The following is a 21,701-nucleotide window of genomic DNA, read 5'->3' as shown; positions in this document are numbered from 1 at the left end:
CACTTCTGGCAGTGTGGCTGCTAAGCAGCAGGGCTTGAACTTCGTTCTCTCCTTTCTTCAGTCCAAGGTAGGGTGTGTGTGTGTGTGTGTGTGTGTGTGTGTGTGTGTGAGAGAGAGAGAGAGAGATGCAAGAGAGTAAAATAGTCCCCCCCATAGTGGACTGGGAGCTGCTTAAGGTGATCAAAAGTCTTTTTCTTTTTGTTTTAAATTTTTATCAGGTTTTTAAAAAACAGCAACTATGACATTCCAGGATGGCATTTTTAAGAAAGGAAAGTCCACATGATAATAACTAGCCTAACGAAAACTCTTTCCTCCGGTGGCCTTAGCTGCCATCAGGGTGGAACTGATGGTTTATGTGTTGCACTTTTCATGTAATGTGAGGGGTAAGCATTGATTGTTATGGTGTCTTTGTAATAATCATTTAACCTTTTGTAACCTGTCACTGAGTAGGTTGGATAGAAAGACTTTCTGGTAGAAAACATGGAAACTTCTGTAGATTTGGAGGGTGGTGGATTGTGGAGAGACTTGGTGCATCTGACAGGGCGCCTTTAGGAAGCATGGCCTTGGCCTCCTATCCAGTTTCTTTGGCTACTGTTGTTAACACCTAACCTTTCAATTTGGGTCTGACTTCTGCACTTCCCACCCTAGACAAGAACTACCTGCCATCCAAATCCCAGCTTGGTTAAGGTATGTTCTGAAAATGAGTTGAGCAGTATTTTTTTTTTTTTTTTTTTTTTTTACAGAGATAGAGACAGCCAGTGAGAGAGGGAACACAAGCAGGGGGAGTGGGAGAGGAAGAAGCAGGCTCATAGCGGAAGAGCCTGATGTGGGGCTCTATCCCATAACACCGGGATCACGCCCCGAGCCGAAGGCAGACGCTTAACCGCTGTGCCACCCAGGCGCCCCTGAGCAGTATTGTTAACTCATTATTGGTATTTTGGCCCAATTTGCCCAACTCGTTATCAGCCTTCTGAGAATTAGGTCCCTTCTTAGCTTCTGGGACATCTATCAGACAGCTTAAATTGCATATGCTCAGTAAATATTTGTCAGTGACAAATACATACTTGCCAACCTCCAGTGCTTTTCTCCAGCCAGTAAAATAATTGCCATGAGTGTAACCTAAGGCAAACCTTTGAGTTGGGGTCTCAATAAGGCCAGTAGGTAGCAGAGACCTATAATTGCCAGGGTGGCTCCTTCGATGAGATTCTGCCCCTGCATATAAAACCGGAAGTGTGAAGAGAAGAGGAGATCTCCCCTCCAAAAGAGAAGACCAAATGATGAGACTTTTGTCTCTGGAAGCTTCTTTAGATAAACCAGAACACGGGAAAGAAACCGGTTTGCCTATCTTTTTTTTTTTTTTTAAGGTTTTATTTATTTATTTGAGATTGAGGGAGGAGGGGCAAAGGGAGAAGCAGACTCCCCACTGAGCAGGGAGCCTGATTTGGGACTTGATCCCAGGACCCTGAGATCATGACCTGAGCCAAAGGCAGACGCGTAACTGACTGAGCCACCCAGGCGCCCCTGGTTTGCTATCTTTAAAAGGAGGAGAGTGTGAGTCTTCATCTGTGAGAGCTATGTACTGGAATATTTATGAATGAAATGGTAGAATGTCTGGGATTTCCTTCAATTATACAGGACGGAGGAAAGAGTGTGGAGAGATACATGGGACAAGACTGGCCACAAATTGTTGGAAGCTGGGTGATGATTAAGAATTCATTCTGTCTACTTTTGAGCGTGTTTAAATCTTTCCATAATAATAATTTAAAAAAATAGAATAAGGGTCGAATTAGGTTTGGACTGGGAAAATGATCTGAAATGGTCCTCCATCCCCAAGCATGATTTAGGCTGGAATGCCACATATGGGTTCAATTTTGAGGCTGTAGTGCCATCTAGTGTTGGCTGCAAACACCCACCCAAAGGACGACATTGCAGACGCGTCTCCTTGTTCCAAGGTCCTTCTGTGAACTCCCCTGGCCTCAAGGGAAGGCCTTGGCGGAGGGAATGGTGTTGTCTGGCTCAGGGCAAGGGCAGCACTTGCGGGTTTGGAGGTGGAGGTTGCTATGATGGGGGTGAGGGTGATGTGTGGGCTCATTACTTGCCTCACCCAGGCCTAGGGAAGCAAACTGGGACGGAGTTGTCGTTTTGTGTGCGACTCTGAGAGCAGGTGACCTTGCTGAGGGTTCTCAGTGTGACCCAGGTGCAAAAATAGCCTCTCTTGTGACCGGTGTGTGCTCAGCTCCCTGGCCTGAGCAAATAGCCCCTCGCACCTGCACATTGTTGACTTGGTGTGGACACACAGCTACTTGTTTGCAGGTGCAAATGACTGTTTGTGTACCCAGAGTTGAGGGGAGGGCCCCCCACCATCCTCTTCTTCAGCCCACGTTCCCTTAGAGCAAGTAGCTGGGCCACAGAACTTGCAGAATGTATGACCTTAAAACCCAGTGCTAGGTCCTGGCGGAGGAAGAGCTCTTAAAACCCCTCCTCTCCAAATATCCCCTACCTCATTAGAACAGAAGAATCCACTCTTGCCTTTGGTAGTAGGACAAGAACAATCTGAACACCAGGGTAGCTGCATTTGGGGACAGAAGATCTGGATAGGGTATAAAATAGGTTTCAAAATAGGAAGCAGTGTACATGGAGTCGGAGATTTCTGGAAGTTCTGAGCCAGGTTTTATACAGATCATAGGGAATAAGAAACCTGGTGCAGCCTAGCTCAGCAGAGCAACTGAGATGGGCATGAGTGAAATTTGTCAATTGTAAAATTCTATAGACCTGGACAAAAGAGGTGGTGGGGAGTGGGGCTGGGGGTGGTGAGTGAGTGCAGGAGACTGACAGTGGTGGCAATGTGCCCACAGGAGTTTGAGAGACTCTAAGTCACAGTTACTTACAATATAGACCTTTATTTTATGTGCCAGTAAGCAGGAAAAAGTATCAAACTATGATACTGTGTATCATACAGATAGACTGAAGTAGTGAAAATGAATGAAAATGAATCACAGTCCTTTTTGCAGGGCCGTTCGAAAATTTCAAAACTTTCAAAAAATGTAGTCCCTTGGGTTCAGTAATTCTACTCCTAGGGAAGTATCCTAAGGAATAGGCAGAAATGCTAAGATTTGTGCACAAAATGAGCAGTGTTTACAAAACAAAAATCAGAAACTGGGTAGGGATTAAGTAAATAGTGAAGAATGGAACATTTATATGGTGGGATACCATACTACACTAAAATGAGTTTATGAAGAATTTCTAATGTGGGGAAAATGCCCTGGCGTTACGTGGAAAAAAATAGGCTCAAAATTATATAGCTTGACTCGACTAGGCGAACTATGTGTCAATATATAAAATATTGCAAAGGATATCATTGAACAGAATGTTAATAACACTGGTGATCTTGGAGTCACAGGATTACATACGATTTGTGTTTTCTTTACACGTTTTATTTTCTAATTTTCCTGGAGTAAATCTTTTTGTTTGTTTGATTTTGTATTTTTATTGAAAGGGAAAAGGAAATCTCAGGTTTGAAGGGCAAAAAGAGAGGAGGAAGGTCTGGGCAGAATTCAGTGTTGGGTGAAAACCTCAGGGCTTCTGGCTCTGAAGGAGAGAGGGACTAAAATCCAGGCTGCTGGTGGTCGCTGCCTGAGTGTTCCTTTCCTCGTGACCCGGGAGAGCCTTGCTGTGTCTGCAATGCCCAAGAGTAAGAATGCCCACGTCCCCTGACAGTCCTGTGAGCCCAGCCTCCAGGGCTGAAGGTCAGAGTCAGGAAAAGGGAGGCAGCCCGAGCTGATCCACCTTTGACTCCTTGCGAGGAAAAGGCATTATCTCCTTGGCCTCTGGATTCTCCCATGTAAGGTTTCTGGGCACAAACAAAAAGAATTAATCCTCTGTCTTATTTTCTACCCAGTAGATATGTTTGATGACTTCTCGGAAGGCAGAGAGTGTGTCAACTGTGGGGCCATGTCTACCCCACTCTGGAGGCGTGATGGGACCGGGCACTACCTGTGCAATGCGTGTGGCCTCTACCACAAGATGAACGGCATCAACCGACCCCTCATCAAGCCCCAGCGCCGGCTGGTAAGCAAGTGCCCTGACTGCTCAAGTCCACCCTTCTCTCCTTCTCTCGGCACCTGGCTTTGGGGCTCACGCTTGGGTGGAAAATTCCCAGGCTCTGAATTGTGGACTTAGGTCATCTTTTAATCTAAATTTTTTACAAAAATATTTTATTTATTTATTTGAGAGAAAGAGAGAATGAAAGAGACAGAGCACAAACGGGGGATGGGCAGAGAGAGGGAGAAGCAGACTCCCTGCTGAGCAGGGAGCCTGATGTGGGGCTCGATCCTGGGACCCTGGGATCCTGACCCGAGCCGAAGGCAGACACTTAAGCGACTGAGCGACCCAGGCGCCCCTCAAATCATCTTTAAAAGAAGGTGTGGGTGGGTGGCAGCACAGTAATTTCTCCCACCTTTAGGGTTAGCTCCGGCTACAAGGATGTTCTGGACCATCCAGTTGAACCCCTTCATATGCAGAAGTGAAAAGGGGTGCTCAGCAAAGCTACCAGCCTTGGCCACAGTCACACGGGTACCGAGTCTTCTGTCTGGAGCCCCGGTCCAGGCTTCCTGGTTCCCCATCCAGCCGTGCCTTGGACATCGTTTTCACATCAGCCCCATGAGGAAGGGGAACTGTTCCTTACCCTGTTTTCAGCTGATCCATTAATTAATCCCGAAGCCCAGAGGGGAGATTAAGCAGTGTGTGTTGGGCCCTGTGGCTGGGAAAGAGTCTGTAATGGGGTTTCTGGTTCTCGGCTCTGTGGTCTTTTCTAGTATAATTTGATTTTGACCAACACAAACTAGCTTTCATGTACATTAGGGTGGGAGGAACGGAGGGGTTAAACCCTGACGCTTACCTTTCTTGGGGTCCCGAGGCCCATCCAGCCTTTGATGACACTTGAATACAATAATTCTACCCGTACCATCCTTGTCTGGCACCTGAAGACAACAGTTATTCTACTTTTGAGGAAGGCTTTTCTGCCCCCAGGGCCGTCTGTCTGATGAATGACTGATACGCCATGAATGCCAGTGAGGACTAGAATGCACTCTGCTCCTCCTGCAGCTGAAGTCCTTGTTAACCCCCCCACCCCCCAGGAGTGGCTTAGGCGAGGGGAGAATCCGGCACCTCTGCGGCTCTGCTGTTCTCATTCGGGGCTCCCACCCATTCAGGGCGGGCCAGCCCCTCGGTGCTTCCCGTGACGTAGAAGCAGCAGCGCCTGCCTTCCGCTTGGACTCGATGGGTCTGTCTTCTCTGTTGCAGTCCGCCTCCCGCCGAGTGGGCCTGTCCTGTGCCAACTGCCAGACCACCACAACCACGCTGTGGCGCCGCAACGCCGAGGGTGAGCCGGTGTGCAATGCCTGCGGCCTCTACATGAAGCTCCATGGGGTAAGTAGCCCCCGCAACCCCCCACCGGGTAGCAGCAGCACCTCACCAGCCGCCACACCGGCATTCCCATCCTTCAGCTCTCACCTGGCTTCCCGCTTGCAGACTCGACGTCATTGTTTCCTTCTTTGCAAAGACACTTAGATTTGGAAGGGACCTTACCCGCTGTCTCAGTCCATGTGGGCGGCTGTAACAAAATACCATGGACTGGGTGGCTTGGAGACAACGACATTCCACATTCCTAGAGGCTGGGAGTCGGAGCTCAGGTGTCGGCGTGGTCAGATGCTGGTGTGGATTTGGGGGAATACTCTCATACGCTATTGATTTGCGTGTCAGTTACTGCAAGTATTCATTAGGAAATTAAACTGGCAGTACTTTTTTTTTCTAAGATTTTATTTATTTATTTGACAGAACACAAGCAGGGGGAGTGGCAGGCAGAGGGAGAAGGAGACTCCCTGCTGAGCAGGGAGCCCGATGTGGGACTTGATCCCAGGACCCTGGGATCATGATCGAGCCGAAGGCAGACGCTTAACTGACTGAGCCACCCAGGTGCCCCTGGCAGTCCTTATTAAGGATAAAAAACACAAATATCTTTTGATTTAGCAGCTCTGCTTTTGGGAAACTAGCCTGTAAAACAATAAACGAATCAGTACCTAATGATTTTGAACTGTTTATTGCTGCAGTATTTGTAGTGGCAAAAACTGGAAACTCATAAAGCCTCATAAAGGAATGGCTGACTGAACTATGACAATACTGTTATGTGGAATATTGCGCAGAAATGTAAAAAATATTAAGAGCCATGTATCTTGACCTGGAGTAACACAAATCACACTGTGAAGTAATATACATAGTATGACCCCATACTATGGGGGTGAGGGTGTGTTAAATACACAAATACAGATGAATACACACGTACATACATGTATACCATCTATACGTGTGCATACATGTTTGAGAATGTTTTCAAATATAAAACACATAACAGGCTGGTCCTCCAATTGCCCCATGGGTACAGGATTAATGAAGACGGGTAGAAGGGGCGTTACTAACTTAGACTTCATGAATCTTTTCATGTTTTCTTTCTTTCTTTTTTTAATTAGTTTTTTAATTTTAATTCCAATGTAGTTAACATACAGTGTTATTTTAGTTTCAGGTGTACAACACAGTGATTCAACAATTTTTTTTTTGAGGGAGGGGAGGGGCACAGAGAAAGGGAGAGTGTCTTAAGCAGACTCCATGCTGAGCGTGGAGCCTGACACAGGGCTTGATCTCATAACCCTGAGGTCACGACTTGAGCCAAAACCAAGAGTCAGACACTTAACCAACTGTGCCACCCAGGTGCCCCAGTGATCCAGCAGTTCTGTATGTTATTCTGTGCTCATCAAGAGAAGTATACCATGTTTTTTCTTGTTAGTGAGAAAAAAAATAGCCAAAAATATAGTTAAGAACATTCATAAGAAAATATACTTCTTTCTGCAGAAAAGTGTTTCAAGGTTACTTGTTGAATCACTATGATAGAGAAAATGGAGGGGAAAAAAACCTTCAGTAGGGAAATGGTTAAAGAAACTCTTGTTCCTCAATAGAGGAATGGTAGAAGAAATGGAGAAAGGACTATTATGCAGGTATTAAAAAGATTGTGTCCTCAGGATGCCTGGGTGGCTCGGTTGGTTAAGCATTAGCTCAGGTCATGATCCCGGGGTCTTGGGATCGAGTCCCGCATTGGGCTCCTTGCTCAGTGGGGAGCCTGCTTGTGTGCTCTGCCTGCAGCTCCCCCTGCTTGTGTGCTCTCTCTCTCTGACAAATAAATAAATGAAATCTTAAAAACCAAAAAAAAGATTGTGTCTTCAAAAAATTACAAAATAAAATTAGCACATGACCCCGTAATCCCACTTCTGGGTATAGATCCAAAAAGAATTGAAAGCAGAGCCTTTTTTTTTTTTTAAGATTTTTGTTTATTTATTTGACACAGAGAGACAACGAGAGAGGGAACACAAATAAGGGGAGTGGGAGAGGGAGAAGAAGGCTTCCCGCTGAACAGGGAGCCTGATGTGGGGCTCGATCCCAGGACACTGGGATCATGACCTGAGCCAAAGGCAGATGCTTAACGGCTGAGCCACCCAGGAGCCCTGAAAGCAGAGCCTTGAACAGATACATGTGTCCTCATGTCCACAGCAGCATTATTTACGATAACTAAAGGTGAAAGCAACCCAAGTGTCCACGGTTGGATAAGCAAAATGTGTTCTGTCCATGTAATGGAATACCATTCAGCCTTTAAAAGGAAGTAAATTATTTTTTAAAAAAATGTCTATCATTTATTTTTGAGATAGGGAGAGAGAGATCATGAGCATGAGCTGGGGGGAGGGGCAGAAGGAGAAGCAGACTCCCCCACTGAGCAGAGAGCCAGATGTGGGACTCTAACCCAGGACCCTGGGATCATGACCTGAGCTGGAGACAGATGCTTAACAAACTGAGCCTCCCAGGCACCCTAAAAGGACGTAAATTTTGACACATAGTACCAGATGGATAACCTTGAAGTCATTCTGCTAAGTGAAAGAAGTCGGTCACAAAAGGACAAGTCTGGTATATGATTCTACTTACATGAGATACCTGGACTAATCAAACTCACAGAGACAGCAAGTAGAATGGGGGCTGCCAGAGGTTGGCAGAGGGGAAAAAGGGAGTTTGTGTTTAATGAGTACAGAGTCTCAGTTTTGCCAGACGAGAAGTGTTCTGGAGACGGATGGTGGTGATGGTTACCCAACAATGTGAATATACTTAACACTACTGGAAAGGGTGAAGATGATACATTTTATGTTATGTGTATTTTACCACAATTTTTTTAAAAAAGTACTGAGGTTGGTGGGGATAAACATGAGGGCTGTATTCTTCTGAGGTCAGGATGGGCTCCAAGTGGGTCAAAGTCAGGGTGGGGAGCTGGGGGGAGGAGTGGACACTTCCCTCCAAAGGTGAGAATACTGTTTGATCTCTCAGTTGACTAGAAGGCAGGTTCAAGTTCACCTAATCGGCTGCACTTCTCTCTTAACCATTCCATGTTTAATCTCTGAAGTGGTAATTACTTTTCTTTCAGTCTTTCAAGTGTGGTGATACGAGTCCCATACAGGAGACAAGCACAGACCAAGAGCTGAAAGATTTGCTTGGCCTGGCCTAAGAGAAACCAGATGTGGGGAAGACACACAATTTAAAAATACTAGGAAGATCCAGCAAGCCTCCTCCCCAGACCCTTGTCCAAGCACCTGTGAAGGGTTCAAGAGCAGGACGCCTGACAGTCCCTCCTTGTTTATGAGAAGTCAGTGCGATAAAAGTGTTGTCCATGGACAGTTTATCTCAGGACCTAGCCACAGGGTGGTCTTCCCAACATGATCTCTTGTTGCTCCCCACCCCCTACCAGAAAGACCACGGTTGGCTCCAACCAGACTTAACGCAGTGCAGAGCTGCTCCAGGAGAGTGACTTGACGTCTCAATTCATTGAGGCTGTCCCAGCGTCTGCCTATTTTCTTGGCATAATTATTAATAGCACCCCCTTTTCACTTTCATAGTGTCCTAATTTTGCTGATAAACTAAGGGCTTTTGCAAATACTGTTCCTGCTCTCTGAAATGCCTGCCCCTTGTCTATTCGACAACCTCCCACAACTTAGGCATCACCTCCTAAGTGAAGCCTTCATTGATATGGTCATGTACCACCTCCCTTCCTCCCTAGCCAAGGACAGAGTTTAGTGTTTCTTCTCCATTCTCCCATGTCACCTATGAGTCTGGTTGTTTCCTGTTTGTGTCTTTCCCAGTCAACTGTGAAGCTCTGGAGGGAAGCTTTAAGCTTCCATTTCTCCAGGGTGAGTGTAAGACACAGCTGTAGTATAGGTTCTCAATATATATTTGATTTCTTTCTCAACAGGGGCTCCAGGGGCTGATTCACCTAGTCCCAGCCCCAAGGTTTGTAGAGGAATTGCTTAGATGTTGCCTTCTGCTAGTTCGTGTGCATGTTTAAACACTGTAGCAGATTGTGTACAAGTGGAAAACCATATATATTGACTTGTAACCCTCTAGGTCCCAAGGCCTCTTGCAATGCGGAAAGAGGGGATTCAAACCAGAAAACGGAAGCCCAAGAACCTTAATAAATCTAAGACACCGGCAGGTGAGGAAAAGAACCGTGTGTAATTATATGACTAACCCAGTGGCCCTTGGAGTATGTGAAAATCAGGTATTCTTAGTTCGGTGGGCCAGCCCAGGCTACGGAGGCATGAAAGCATTGTCCAGCCCCAGCTATTCAGGACAGAATGATAACCCAGGGAAAAGTAGCATTACTGTGCAACATTTGGGGAGATTTTGAGGCAGGCTTAATTCAAGGTACATGGTACTGTCAGTCACAAAGGCCTCTGGACCAGTTGAGGCCAAAAATAGAAAAGAACACTACTCGTCCCTCCATCTTTGGTGCTGTAGCTGGCCACTCAAGAGCTCAGTTCCTTCCTGTTCTCCTTGAGATAACTGGGATCTAGGAGGACAGGACCCCATTAGTCCTGTTGACAACAGCTTGATTTGTAAGTCAGTGTACAGTTAACATCATGTAGTACTTAGCATTTTAGAAAGCTGCTTTACCATTAGTAGCTCACTGGTCCTTAAAGACCCCCATGTGACCCATTATCCCCATTTTACTCCTGAGCAAACTGAGGCACAGACAGGTTAGTGACTTAATTAGAGTCACCCAGTCGTGAGTAGGTAGACCTGGAATTAAAACCCAAGTCTTTACACTTCCAGGTCCATATTCCATCCCATGTGCCACTTTGCCTTCTCAGTTTCTAGATGAAGAATGAGGACGACTCAGTGTTCCTATCAAGAGCACTCCCTCCTTAATACTGCTACCAAATTAAAGATTTCATGGGGAAATGCTGCCATTGCAGAGAAAATAAATCAGCTGATCCAATGGAAAGTGTATCTTTTAATCTAAGGCACAACAAACAGATAAATTGCCCCTTTCCACTATCAAGAATATGACCAAAGTTCTCCTTTCCCAGATTCCACATCGGCTTACCCCTTCTGGCAGTACGTCTCATTAGAATTTTCCGTGTCTCACACCGGTGCTCTTCAGCTTTTCTGCCTGTGTCCACACTGATTTATAAGTACAGCACCTTCCCCTGGGGAACTTCCTCTCCTTACATGTTGTAGGGACAGGGAGAGCAAGCATTTGGTTGAGGTGAACAGTCCCCTCTTCAAACTTCCAAATCCAGGGAGCTAGAGTTGGCAGCAAAACCTAATCTGAACAGACTCCGGCTATTTATAGTCTTTAGTTATTCCATGTGTGAAGATTCTCATGTTTTGCTGCAGAACCATGAATGTATTTAATCATGTGCTGTTGTCTCAGGCTGCGCTGGAAATATTCTGTAACATACAGTATTAAAATCCAAACTCTTTTTGAATCCTGAAACACGCGTGGTCTCAAGGATTTGGAATAAGGGGTGGCGAGCCCATCACTTGAAAAAGTTCCCTTGAAATTCTGGTATTTCCCATTTTGGGAACCGTTGCCCAGCACTGACAAAGGACGCTGCTTCGCTCCCCAGCAAATATAAATAAAGCTGTTAGCAGAGACCTACCCTGGCTGTCTCCAAGGGCCGCCATCCATTTGCCCCTGCCCTGGGCCCGGGTGTCCTGACTCTGCCTTCTTCCAGGTCCCTCGGGCGGTGAGAGCCTTCCTCCTGCCAGCAGCGCTTCCAGCAACTCCAGCAACGCAGCCACCAGCAGCAGCGAAGAGATGCGCCCCATCAAGACAGAGCCCGGGCTATCGTCCCACTATGGGCACAGCAGCTCCATGTCCCAGGTACACCCCCCAGGCGGGGAGATAGGACCGCCAGTGGGACAGTGGTACACTGCCAAGGACCAGGTGGCTGGGTCAGCACGGGAACATGCGAGCTGTAGCCGGGCCCCAGCACGTGGCGGCAGGAGCTGCTCGGTACCGCACCCGAGGCTAGGGGCTGTCTGCGTGAGGGTCTGTTCCAGCACATCTGATCAAGTTACAGTGATTTGAGCACACAGCTGTGGCACATAAATGTTGGCCGGGACCTGCCGACACAGGGAGTGGGGAGAGACACATTAGGACACCACCACAACCTCAGTCAGACTGCGTGCATTGGGGGATGGTGGTACGAACTGTAGCGGGCTGGAGAAGGTGGCACATGGACTTTCTAGGCAAGTCCGTCTCCTCAGTGAGAGGTGCTTTGACCTTGACGTTGAAGGCCCGATAGATTTTTTTTTTAATTTTATTTATTTATTCGACAGAGATAGAGACAGCCAGGAGAGAGGGAACACAAGCAGGGGGAGTGGGAGAGGAAGAAGCAGGCTCATAGCGGAAGAGCCTGATGTGGGGCTCGATCCCATAACGCTGGGATCACGCCCTGAGCCGAAGGCAGATGCTTAACCGCTCTGCGACCCAGGCGCCCCACCAATAGATTTTTTTTTTAAAGATTTTATTTATTTATTTGAGAGAGAATGCATGCAAGAGAGAGCACAAGCCAGGGGAAGGGGCAGAGGGAGAGGCACACCCCCACTGAGCAGGGAGCCCTGACGCTGGGGCTCGATCCCAGGACCCTGCGGTCATGACCTGAGCCGAAGGCAGACGCTTAACTGACAGCTACCTGGGTGCCCCAGGACAGATAGATTTTAACAGGAGGAGGGGAAGGAAGAGGACCCTCCTTGTGTGGGCATAGGTGTGGAAACTATAGAGGGCAGGGTGGGTGGGCACAGGCAGGGTGCCATTTAATGAGGGTCAGCTACAGCTCCGGCCTCAGACATGTGTCCAGAAGATGGGTCAGCAGTACTGTCATTTCCCTCTTTGGAATATGATGGCATTCCTACTCCCCAACCCCTTCCCTCTTTGGTTCTCCTCTTTGGGATTAGGATAGTCCCACACTTGGTTGTTGTTTCCCGTTAATTCTGATCTGTTCTCCACATGCGCTTGAGGGAGGCCATATCCTAAAGAGCTTTTTACCGTCAGGGTAAAGCAGCTGGTCCCATAAAACCCAGAGAGCCAGGAGCCTCTTCTGGGCATGGAGATGTGATGGTGATAAGACCATAGAAAATGTCTCATCTAACTATCAGAACCTTCTGAGAAGCCGCAGTATCCACACACGTACTGGGTCCCAGTGCTCAGAAGAAGCAAATGAATCACACAGACCCTTCTCCTCCCCAGCCCAGGGACTTGGGAAAACAGAGACGGCTGCTTGGTGTCTTACCCTGCCTTTGTCCTCGAGCCCTCTCCCCTCATCCCTAGGGGTGGGAGCCAGCTTGGGCACCTCTGTGTCATGGGGCTCTCCTCCCCAGCCCAGGTCCCCTTCTTGAGCTCTCAGAAGTGATTCCATTGAGCTCATCTTGTGCTTTTTGCTTTCAGACGTTCTCAGTCAGTGCGATGTCTGGCCATGGGCCCTCCATCCACCCAGTCCTCTCGGCCCTGAAGCTCTCCCCGCAAGGCTACGCATCTTCTGTCAGCCAGTCACCGCAGGCCAGCTCCAAGCAGGACCCTTGGAACAGCCTGGCCTTGGCTGACAGTCATGGGGACATAATCACTGCATAATGTCACCTCCTTCCCTCCTCAGATTCCTGCACGGACTTGGGACTTGGAGGACAGCAGAGATGAGGCTCTGGGCTCCCAGGAGCCAGCCCTCTCTGTTGGGGAATGACTCCAAAAGAACAACTGGGAAGAAACTTGAAATTGACAATTTGGTTAGGGGAAGTGGGTGTTGGATTTTATCGGATGCCTTTACAAGGGTGGGCTACTGGAAAGATCCCAAACTCTGATCTGGAAGAGCCCACCCTTCACTATGAGCACAGTTAAGTCCCTTCTGTGGAGTAAGAGACTTCTTTCTTGTTTTCCACCCCACCCCTCCCCCACAAGAGACAAGTTGTCCTTCTGCCCTACCCTTCCACCACTGTGGCCTAAGATGGTGATTTTTCCATGGTGTTCCCAGCACTGGAGATCTGAGGGTGGGTGGAGGGGTCAAGGCACTGGGACCCCTGGTCCAGCCTGAACCAGGGCACCTGTTTGAGACGCATATGGATGCGACAAGCCCCTCCGGGCCGCTGCTGCCCCTGTCCAGCACTCCCCATTCAGGCTTGGCACATCCCTGCAATCCTCAGTACCGAATCTTGACCCTGGAAACATTGGGTATAGCCCCGATGTTACTGAATGCTTCATGGGGAGATGGAGGAGAGGGCCACTTCACCCACTGCAAGATGTGCCTTTGGCAACTTCGCCTCTCCCAAGTTCCTTTCCCTGGCTCAAACCTCTACTCCTCCTCACCCCCCAAGGCCTCTGAAAATAACAATCCCTTGCACTGCTGAGTGATTCAGCTCTGCCTTCAGCTCGAACGGGTCTCCCCCTCTGCAGAACAAGAGCGCGGCAGTTCCGCAGCACAGCAGTCTCCTCCACAACTGTCCCCCAAATCTTTCATCCACCCCATCACACACAGCTGGGTCCCGAGTAAGTACGAAAGTTCTGCTGCTAAAGCAAGTTTGACACTCATCTGAGACTTGAGACCCTTCCGGAGAGCATGTCTGGTGGACACCGTTCCCGGGGGTGCGCAGGGGCTTTCCGTGGATTCTGGCTCACTTGCACGTGGATCTCAGATGCCGCTCTTGTTCTGTGGAGATGCGCCTCTTGGTCAGGCAGCAGGCCGAGTTCATCTAAGGGGTGTGGAGCGTCTGCACCCGCACCCTTTCCCCAGCAGAAGTCTCTCATCCGGGAGGCAAAAAGCTAGGGACGTTGCAACATCAATTCAAAGCAAGCAAACACAACAAAACCAAACACAGAAAGATGATGACCGATAAGAGAAGACACCGAGGGTGGGCCCCGAGGGAGTCTCCGGCTCTGTGCTCTTCTGGAATTGGCCGCCTCTCCATGTTGCCGTTTCTGCCCATGATGCTGGCTCACAAAGACTCCTCCCTGGTTGTCGTCCTCAGCAGAGCTATAGCTGACTGTGGGCTTCCTACATCCTCCCCCCAGATGCCCAGCTCCCCCCCCCCAAATCCTACTGGCTGTAGCAGAGAATATTTTTAAACCAAGATTCTGTTTTAATCATCATTTACATTGCTTTCTTCCATGAAGGCCGCCCTCGTATACCTTCCCTAACCCACAAACCTGTTAACATTGTCTTAAGGTGAAATGGCTGTAAAATCAGTATTTAACTAATAAATTTATCTGTACTCCTCTTTTCCTTCTCCTCCCTCAGAGGTCATTACTGGGAGGCTCGATGCTGCCCTTTGCAAGGCAGTCTTGGGCCACGGAGGCTCCTTCGCTGATCTGCTCACAGGCTGCATAAAATCATGTCTCCCTTCAGTCATTTATGGCAGTTGGCCAAGACTTCCTCTGTTTGTGGTGGTGGCTGGTGAAAAGAACACTCATCCCGGCCCTGCTACTGACTAGTTGGCGACCTTGCCAGGTAACCTCTAGGCTTTGGTTTCCTAAGAGAGGGCTTGGCCAGCTGTTAACTAAAGTTCCTAAAACCCGACGGTTGTTGCCTGATGAAAGGGGCCATCTCTAGAGCTTTCCTCAGGGCCAGCAGGGCTGGGGCATGAGGCAGAGGGCAGGGCAGTGGTCCGTCCAGCCCACCTGGTTTAAGATCACCCTGACTTGCTCTTGCCCTCTTCCATTTCCCCTTTATGGTTCAACCCAAACAAGCTTCTAGAAAGATGAAAACTCCTTTATCCAGTTGTCTTCACTGCTGTGGCTACAGAATTGTTTAATTGCTTCATTGTAAAAGTGGGCTGGGAGCGGGGGCTGTGGTCCCGAGGCCACCCTCTGACTCAGTACCTGTGGGATGGGACACAGACAAGCAAACCTGCTGCCACTCAGAACTGTTAGTGGTGGCTGTCTGCTGCTCTCAACTAGCTTTTGCCAAACCCACAGGCGACTGGTGGCCTTGACCTTCCACAGCACCCCTGTAGTTTCAGAACAGGTAAGAGGGGGAAAAACCAGGACAACCAGTATTTTATGTAAAGTCAGAAAAGCTTTTAAAGTTGCTAAGGAATAGTTAAACCTACCAAATAAACATAGCTACCATCCAGAAGCTCGCATAGCGAATGGCAACTACGAGTCACAAAAGAGATTCAAAAACAAAATCTACCAGGACTTATGCTGGCCTGGGAAGCCCATGTTTTCTGGTGGTGGAATCTTTGCTGAAGACATCTGCCACTTCCTTTTGGAATGGCTTTCGAAACAGAATGACCTACACCGGATCAACCTCGTTCGTTATAGAGTCATAACCTGCACTTCACCCCAGATGGTATAAGCAAGCTTCATTCAGCTTCCCGGCTCACCAGCCTTGCTTGCTTCCCCAGATTGCATCCATCCTCAGAGGACGTCAAGTTGCTATCAGTCAGGATATTCTAAAGGATGCAATTCCCCAAGGGGCGGGAATTGGCTGGTGGGGAAGGACCGGGGGGGGGGGGGGCACTTGCAAGGATGGCGTCATCACAATGAATGTCTGGCCTGATGTGGTGAGGGAAGCAGACAATGCATGTGTCCGGGTTAAGCAATCTTTCACATTCCCCTACTGTCTCCCGTCTTGCTAGGACAAAACCTTTGGAAGCACAGTTTAAAGCGACAGTCGGAGAACATTTTTGAATGCCTTTAGGGGATGAGTTGTAGCCCATTTAGATGTGATTATATCTGGCTTGGGATGACAACAGTGAGAATACGTTTATATTCGCTGAACCTAGCCCAGTGGAGCCGGGGTGTGGGTTATTCGGATGAACCTCCCACCCCTTGAGCCTCCAGAACTTGACCCACTTGAATACTGGCTGCACGAGAAACAGCCACTTGCAAAGCTGCTTTTGGAGCGGAGGTGACTGTGTTTATGGCTTTTTAACCACCTTCTGACATTGGAGACCGCTCTTCAGATCACAGCCTCGCCTCGCTTGAAGCTAGAACACCAAAATGCCATCTCCCGCAACAACCCAAATAGGTGTCATCCTGTGACCAAGCATCAGCCTCAGAGCTTCAGGGTTTAGCCTGGGAGGGGAACCCGAATTCCCCAGGTCTCTCTGCCCCTGGACACTTCTTTCATTTCATCCACGGAGGCCTCTGTCCTGCAGCCTTCTGGGGGCGCGCTGCTACTCTCAACCACACTGGCTCCAGGATGATTTTTCTCTCCCCTCCAGGAGCTGTGGCATGGCGCTTGCAAAGAGACTATTTCGTAACAAGGAGAACTAACTAATCCAAGGGAAGAGGACATTCAAACAGACCCCGTTCTTCCAAGTCCGGTTTTCTTTTGGTCTGTGAGTTGCTTCTTCACTCTTCTGGCAGAAGCCTGAGAGCCTGTGGGTTTGGTTTTACACAGGGGACCGACAGCAGTGCTGGGGGTTACCAGGACCAGAGGAGTTCAGAAAAAGCCTGCAAGGTGCCCAACGCTCTTGCACCCAGGCTCTAGAAGTGGCCGCGGGCTCCATGTGGGGAGGTCTTCAGATAGACCCAAAGAGAGAGCTTCTCCTGAGTGAAGGGTGATAAATGACACCCCCTTGCCTACACCTCCCTCCCCTATACACACACACTTCATCCCCCCGCCCCATGATTGCCTTCTGTGGTACAGCTGTGGTGGCCCCCTTGCACCTGAGAAAGTGTGCCCACCTCCACCCTGGGTTTATAAGAGGTTTTTTAAATAGGGGCACCTGCTCTTCTAATCACTGAGCAGTGGCAGGTTTCTAACCAGTGAATCTCTGATCACAAGGAGTTAATTCAGAAGAAGCTCAGTGCTAGTAAATAGTACTAGCACACCATACTATGGACTCCTTATAGTGACTGTGGTCTCTTGTGTGGCCTCTTCTTTAAGATGGATTTGCTCAAATGAAATGGGTTCTAGTTAGAGATGTAAAAAATTTAAATTGATCCTTCCTCCCTTGTTCTTTTCCTTTAGAACTCAAGAAAATAAACAAATTGACACTATCTGTTATTTCTAGGATTCTTGATTATCTGAGACGTTTGAGTTGGGATGGGGGACAGATATGGTAAGACAAGACTGAAATAACAGAATCCTCAGTAGGCCTAGGACCAGGCCTCTCTGCAAACAAAGCGATAGGTAATGTGCTTTTTATCCTAAAGGTGTTGCTATATTATTCAGAGAATCCCCCAGCATTGCTGTAGTGATGTGGGTGGGAAACACTTTCAGGAGGTCAACCTGTTTCCCCCCTGGCTCTGTGACACCCCTGACAGCTGTTTCGTGGTGCAGCTCACCTTGCAGATTTCCTTAGTACGGCTTCCAGCCTTACAACCGCCAAAGTCCCCTTTACCCCACCCCGCCCCGCCATAATTCTCAAGTTTTGAAATTATTTTATTTACATAATTATTTAGGCTTTTCCTCATTTTTCATAAATCAAAAACAGAACCACATGTAAATGACACCTCAGTTTTTAAAAGAACAAAGACATAACTGCTAATTTGTGCTCACAATTGCCAGGTAGTTGATACACTGAGCTGGTTGAGTTCCCACCCATTGCAAAGACATTCAGTTTAGTTTGCTTTATGATCTTGGTGTGGCAACTGGATGGATGCTTACCTTGGGGCATTGTGACTATTCAAAAATGGCTTGTAGGTTCCTATTGGGTGAGTCTCTGGGCCCCAGGGGCTCTAGAAGGGGACCACTGTCATATACATACTCCTGCAATGGATTCCGTACTCATCTCTATCCATGCTTCTGCTTCCTCAGACAGGTTTGAGGTCAGTCTGGCTGTTGTCTAGCTGCCTGAGTTGGGGCAGTTCACTAAACGGCTCTTCATCTCAGTATCTTATAGGCAAAATGTTTTGGACCTAGGGGATCTTTCAGGTCCGTTTGAGTTCTAAGCAGTCATGAGAGCTCCAATAATCTGAAATTATCCTTGCCATATCTGATATCATACAAGGAGCACAAGCTGCCTTTCCCTTTTGTCATGTCGAGAGAGCGGTCAGGAAGACATCAACGCGTTACTCCCCAGACACACACTGAATTAGATCTAGCATCCAGGACTTTGGGCCAACAGCTCTGAAGTTATAAGAAAGTGGCTCACCTCTCAATCTTTTTTTTTTTTAAGATTTTATTTATTTATTTGAGAGAGAGCGAGAGAGAGAGAGCGCATGCGCACAAGTAGGGGGAGGGGCAGGAGAGGGAGAAGCAGACTCCCTGCTGAGCAGGGAGCTTGACGTGGGCTGGATCCCAGGATCCCAGGATCGTGACCTGAGTGGAATGCAGACGCTCAATGGACTGAGTCACCCAGGTGTCCCACCTCTCTCTCAATCTTAGTATTCTTGTTGGTACAGATGAAACCTCAGGGTCCAATATTTGAAAATGCTCCTTCTGGAGACTCCCGATTGATGTTCTTCAAACGGAAAACTGTACCTTTTTCTTGTGACCTACGTAATGAGCTTTAAAAATGTTTCCGAAGCCATACATTCAGTAAGTATTGTCTCACAAAGTAGCCACCTTGGAGACTACTTATTCTAATCTTGTAGCCGTTGCAAAAATATATGTTGGAACTCCCTTTAGACGCCATCCAGAATCTGCTCATCTCAACCTAAGAGAACCAGGCTATTGCTTCTTAGCCACATTTAGTTTGGGGCCCCAACTAGAATTACATCGCCTGATCAATTTTTGTCACCTGGCCTTTCTAAATGCCCCTCATAAGGATAGGAATTTGTCCTCAGTGAAGAGCTATTGAGGAATGTTCTGTAGACTCTGAAAGCTGATGCCAGCAAATAAAGCAGGGGAAATGGGAAACATTTTCAGGTCTTCTATGGCTGCCACACTGCGGAGGAAAGCATGCTACGCATTAGTTCTGGTGTGTTTTCTTAAATCCATCCGACGACGTTGGTGTCTTCCCTCACTACCCAGCTGCACTGGAGAGGTTTGAGAGGGACCGCAGGTCATGGAACTGGAACGCACTTCTGAGGCTTCCTGCAGGGTCCTGCGTAAAGCGTTCTAAGTAAGTCATTTCTGCAATTTGGAGCAGTGATTTTTTTTTTTTAATTTTGGGGGTCACGGACCCCTCTGAAAATATAATAAAAGCCAGGTCCGCTTTCCCAGAAAGGTACCCATACTCTGAGACTTTACACACTATTCATCATTTTAGGGGGTTTAAGAACTCTGGAAACTTCTCCATACACCCCAGGTTAAGAATTTCTGCTCTCAAGGCTCTGGTTTAGTCCAGTGCTGCAAGGCTCTGTTGGTCAAACTGACCAGGTCAGCTCCATCTAGGATGTCCTGGCACTTGGTAGGACCTTCCTATTTAAGCTATGAAGTCAAGCGATCAAACAATCCCAGGGCATTTGTCAGGGGCGCTAGTGCTGCTCTAGGCTCCCAGGAAGCCCTGCAGCCTAAAATCCAGCTGTTCCCACAAGGACAGCAGCACTGAGGAATTCCTGGTTGCTTCTTCCTTAGGGGAGGATATGGGTCTGGAGTCTGTGGGAATACAGTGGGGTTACAAGACACAAGCTGCTAAGGATTTGGGGAAGTTAGTATTGCCAAGGTCTCCAATAGCTGGTCTGGGAGGGTCAAACTGAAAGAAAACTAAACCCTGTGAGGAAAAAGGATACCTGGATTGGGAGACAATGCCTGACTCATTTACAGATCATGAGGGGTCTCAGGGATCATCTGGTCCAGACGCTTCTGTCCCACCATTGTCGAGGGAACTCACCCAAAGACATGGAACTGGTGTGAGGAAGAGCTCTGAGACTGGCATCAAGGTCCAATCCTTGCAGTTAATGCACTGACCATGTGGGGGCACTAGCATTCTCCTCTCCTGTGGCTACCAGACTATAAAAGCCTGATTTTCAAGCACTCTCAGGTCAGCCCAGAAATTGTGTTAAAAAAAAGTACCTACTGCTTATTAAGCATTAGTGTAGGTCCAACTCTGCTAGTAGCTTTATATATCCACATAAAACATGTATATATCCTCACAGCCATGTTTTGGACTCAAGGAAGATATGACCCATGGATTTTAAGTAACTCACTGAAGGTCATAGAACATGTATGCCTCTGGAGACATATAAAACCTCACTATGGTTCAGAATCCCCAAGTTCTTTCTTTGGCAGTCTGATTCCTCACCAGATTCTACTGCTTTTCTCCTTCACTTCCTTTCTCGCTGTCTGTGAGGTGGCTGTATTTTAATCGATTTTCATGTTCACTGTAACTTTAATCCTGTTGGAGAAATCAGGAGCACAAAGGAAGATGGAGGAATTGGCTCCATGACCCTTAGAAAGCTAGGTGCTGAGGCCAGGCTCCTGTGGGCTTTGGGGTTGCCCCCAGTCCCGGAGACAAATAATAATAGCTAAAAGATATTGAACTCTAAGCCAGGCCCAGTGCTACGAGATCAATGTGAATCATCTCAGTAAATCCCACAGTAGCCCAGTTGAGGTACGCATTTCACTCCATTTTACAGATGAAGAAACTGAGGCACAGAAAGGGCAATTACTCGCCCAAGTTCTGCCCACTGAGTGGTGAGATTTGGATCCGGGTAGTCTGATGCAGGAACAGTACTCTTCACTGCTGTTCTACGGAGTTACTCTTCTAGGAATTTGTCCTTCCCCAGCCTTATTGTCCTAGAATGATGATTACATGCACTTGCACAGCACTTTACAGTTTATGAGTGTTTTGCATCTAGTATCTCATTTAATCATTCATTCAAAGAACACTTATTATTGAATGCCTGCCAACTGCCTATCAACTTCCAAGTCCTTGCTGCTCCAAGTGTGGTCCCTGGACCAGCAGCAACAGCAGCAGCCCCTGGGAGCTTGCTGGAAAGGCAAAATCTTGGGCCCTGTTAGAAACCTGAGTGAGGGGGTACCTGGGTGGCACAGCGGTTAAGCGTCTGCCTTCGGCTCAGGGCGTGATCCTGGCGTTATGGGATCGAGCCCCACATCAGGCTCTTCCGCTATGAGCCTGCTTCTTCCTCTCCCACTCCCCCTGCTTGTGTTCCCTCTCTTGCTGGCTGTCTCTATCTCTGTCGAATAAATAAAATCTTAAAAAAAAAAAAAAAGAAACCTGAGTCAGAATCTTCATTTGAATAAGATTCCCAGGTGATTCAGGGGCATATTAAAGTTTGAGAAACCCTGCTTTATGATCTTTCCATGATAAAGCCATATATATCTCACTTAAAACATGAATAGATACAGGGATACTGTGACTTGCTTGTCTTCCCACAACTAACAATGAGGCAGTCTAACATAAAGAGCTTACAACAGTGCTTTGCACATAGTATGTGCTCAACAAATAGCTATTATTATAAATGGTAGAGTCACTCTGTGAACCAT

At 47.8% G+C, this 21,701-nt stretch overlaps 1 protein-coding gene across 6 annotated transcripts in view; it reads left to right on the top strand.

The window, feature by feature from the left end:
- GATA4 (GATA binding protein 4) overlaps positions 1-17,363 on the top strand; it is an 82,272-nt gene extending 64,909 nt beyond the window's left edge. For 4 of the 6 annotated variants that reach the window (XM_044391152.3, XM_044391153.3, XM_026518894.4 and 1 more), the window contains exons 3-7: positions 3,899-4,068; positions 5,302-5,427; positions 9,487-9,574; positions 11,103-11,251; positions 12,818-17,363. In XM_044391152.3, coding sequence (XP_044247087.2) covers positions 3,899-4,068; positions 5,302-5,427; positions 9,487-9,574; positions 11,103-11,251; positions 12,818-13,000 — 716 coding nt within the window. In that variant the 3' untranslated portion in view covers positions 13,001-17,363. The remainder of the gene's footprint in view (positions 1-3,898; positions 4,069-5,301; positions 5,428-9,486; positions 9,575-11,102; positions 11,252-12,817) is intronic. The other 2 variants (XR_008958678.1, XM_026518895.4) reach the window with 2 other exon arrangements.
- Positions 17,364-21,701: the final 4,338 nt, after the last annotated feature.

Source organism: Ursus arctos, unplaced genomic scaffold (assembly GCF_023065955.2).
Source record: "Ursus arctos isolate Adak ecotype North America unplaced genomic scaffold, UrsArc2.0 scaffold_11, whole genome shotgun sequence".
In the NCBI taxonomy this organism is placed as follows: domain Eukaryota; kingdom Metazoa; phylum Chordata; class Mammalia; order Carnivora; family Ursidae; genus Ursus; species Ursus arctos.
The sequence above is the reverse complement of the archived record's forward strand: the minus strand, read 5'-3'. Positions and strand labels throughout refer to the sequence as shown.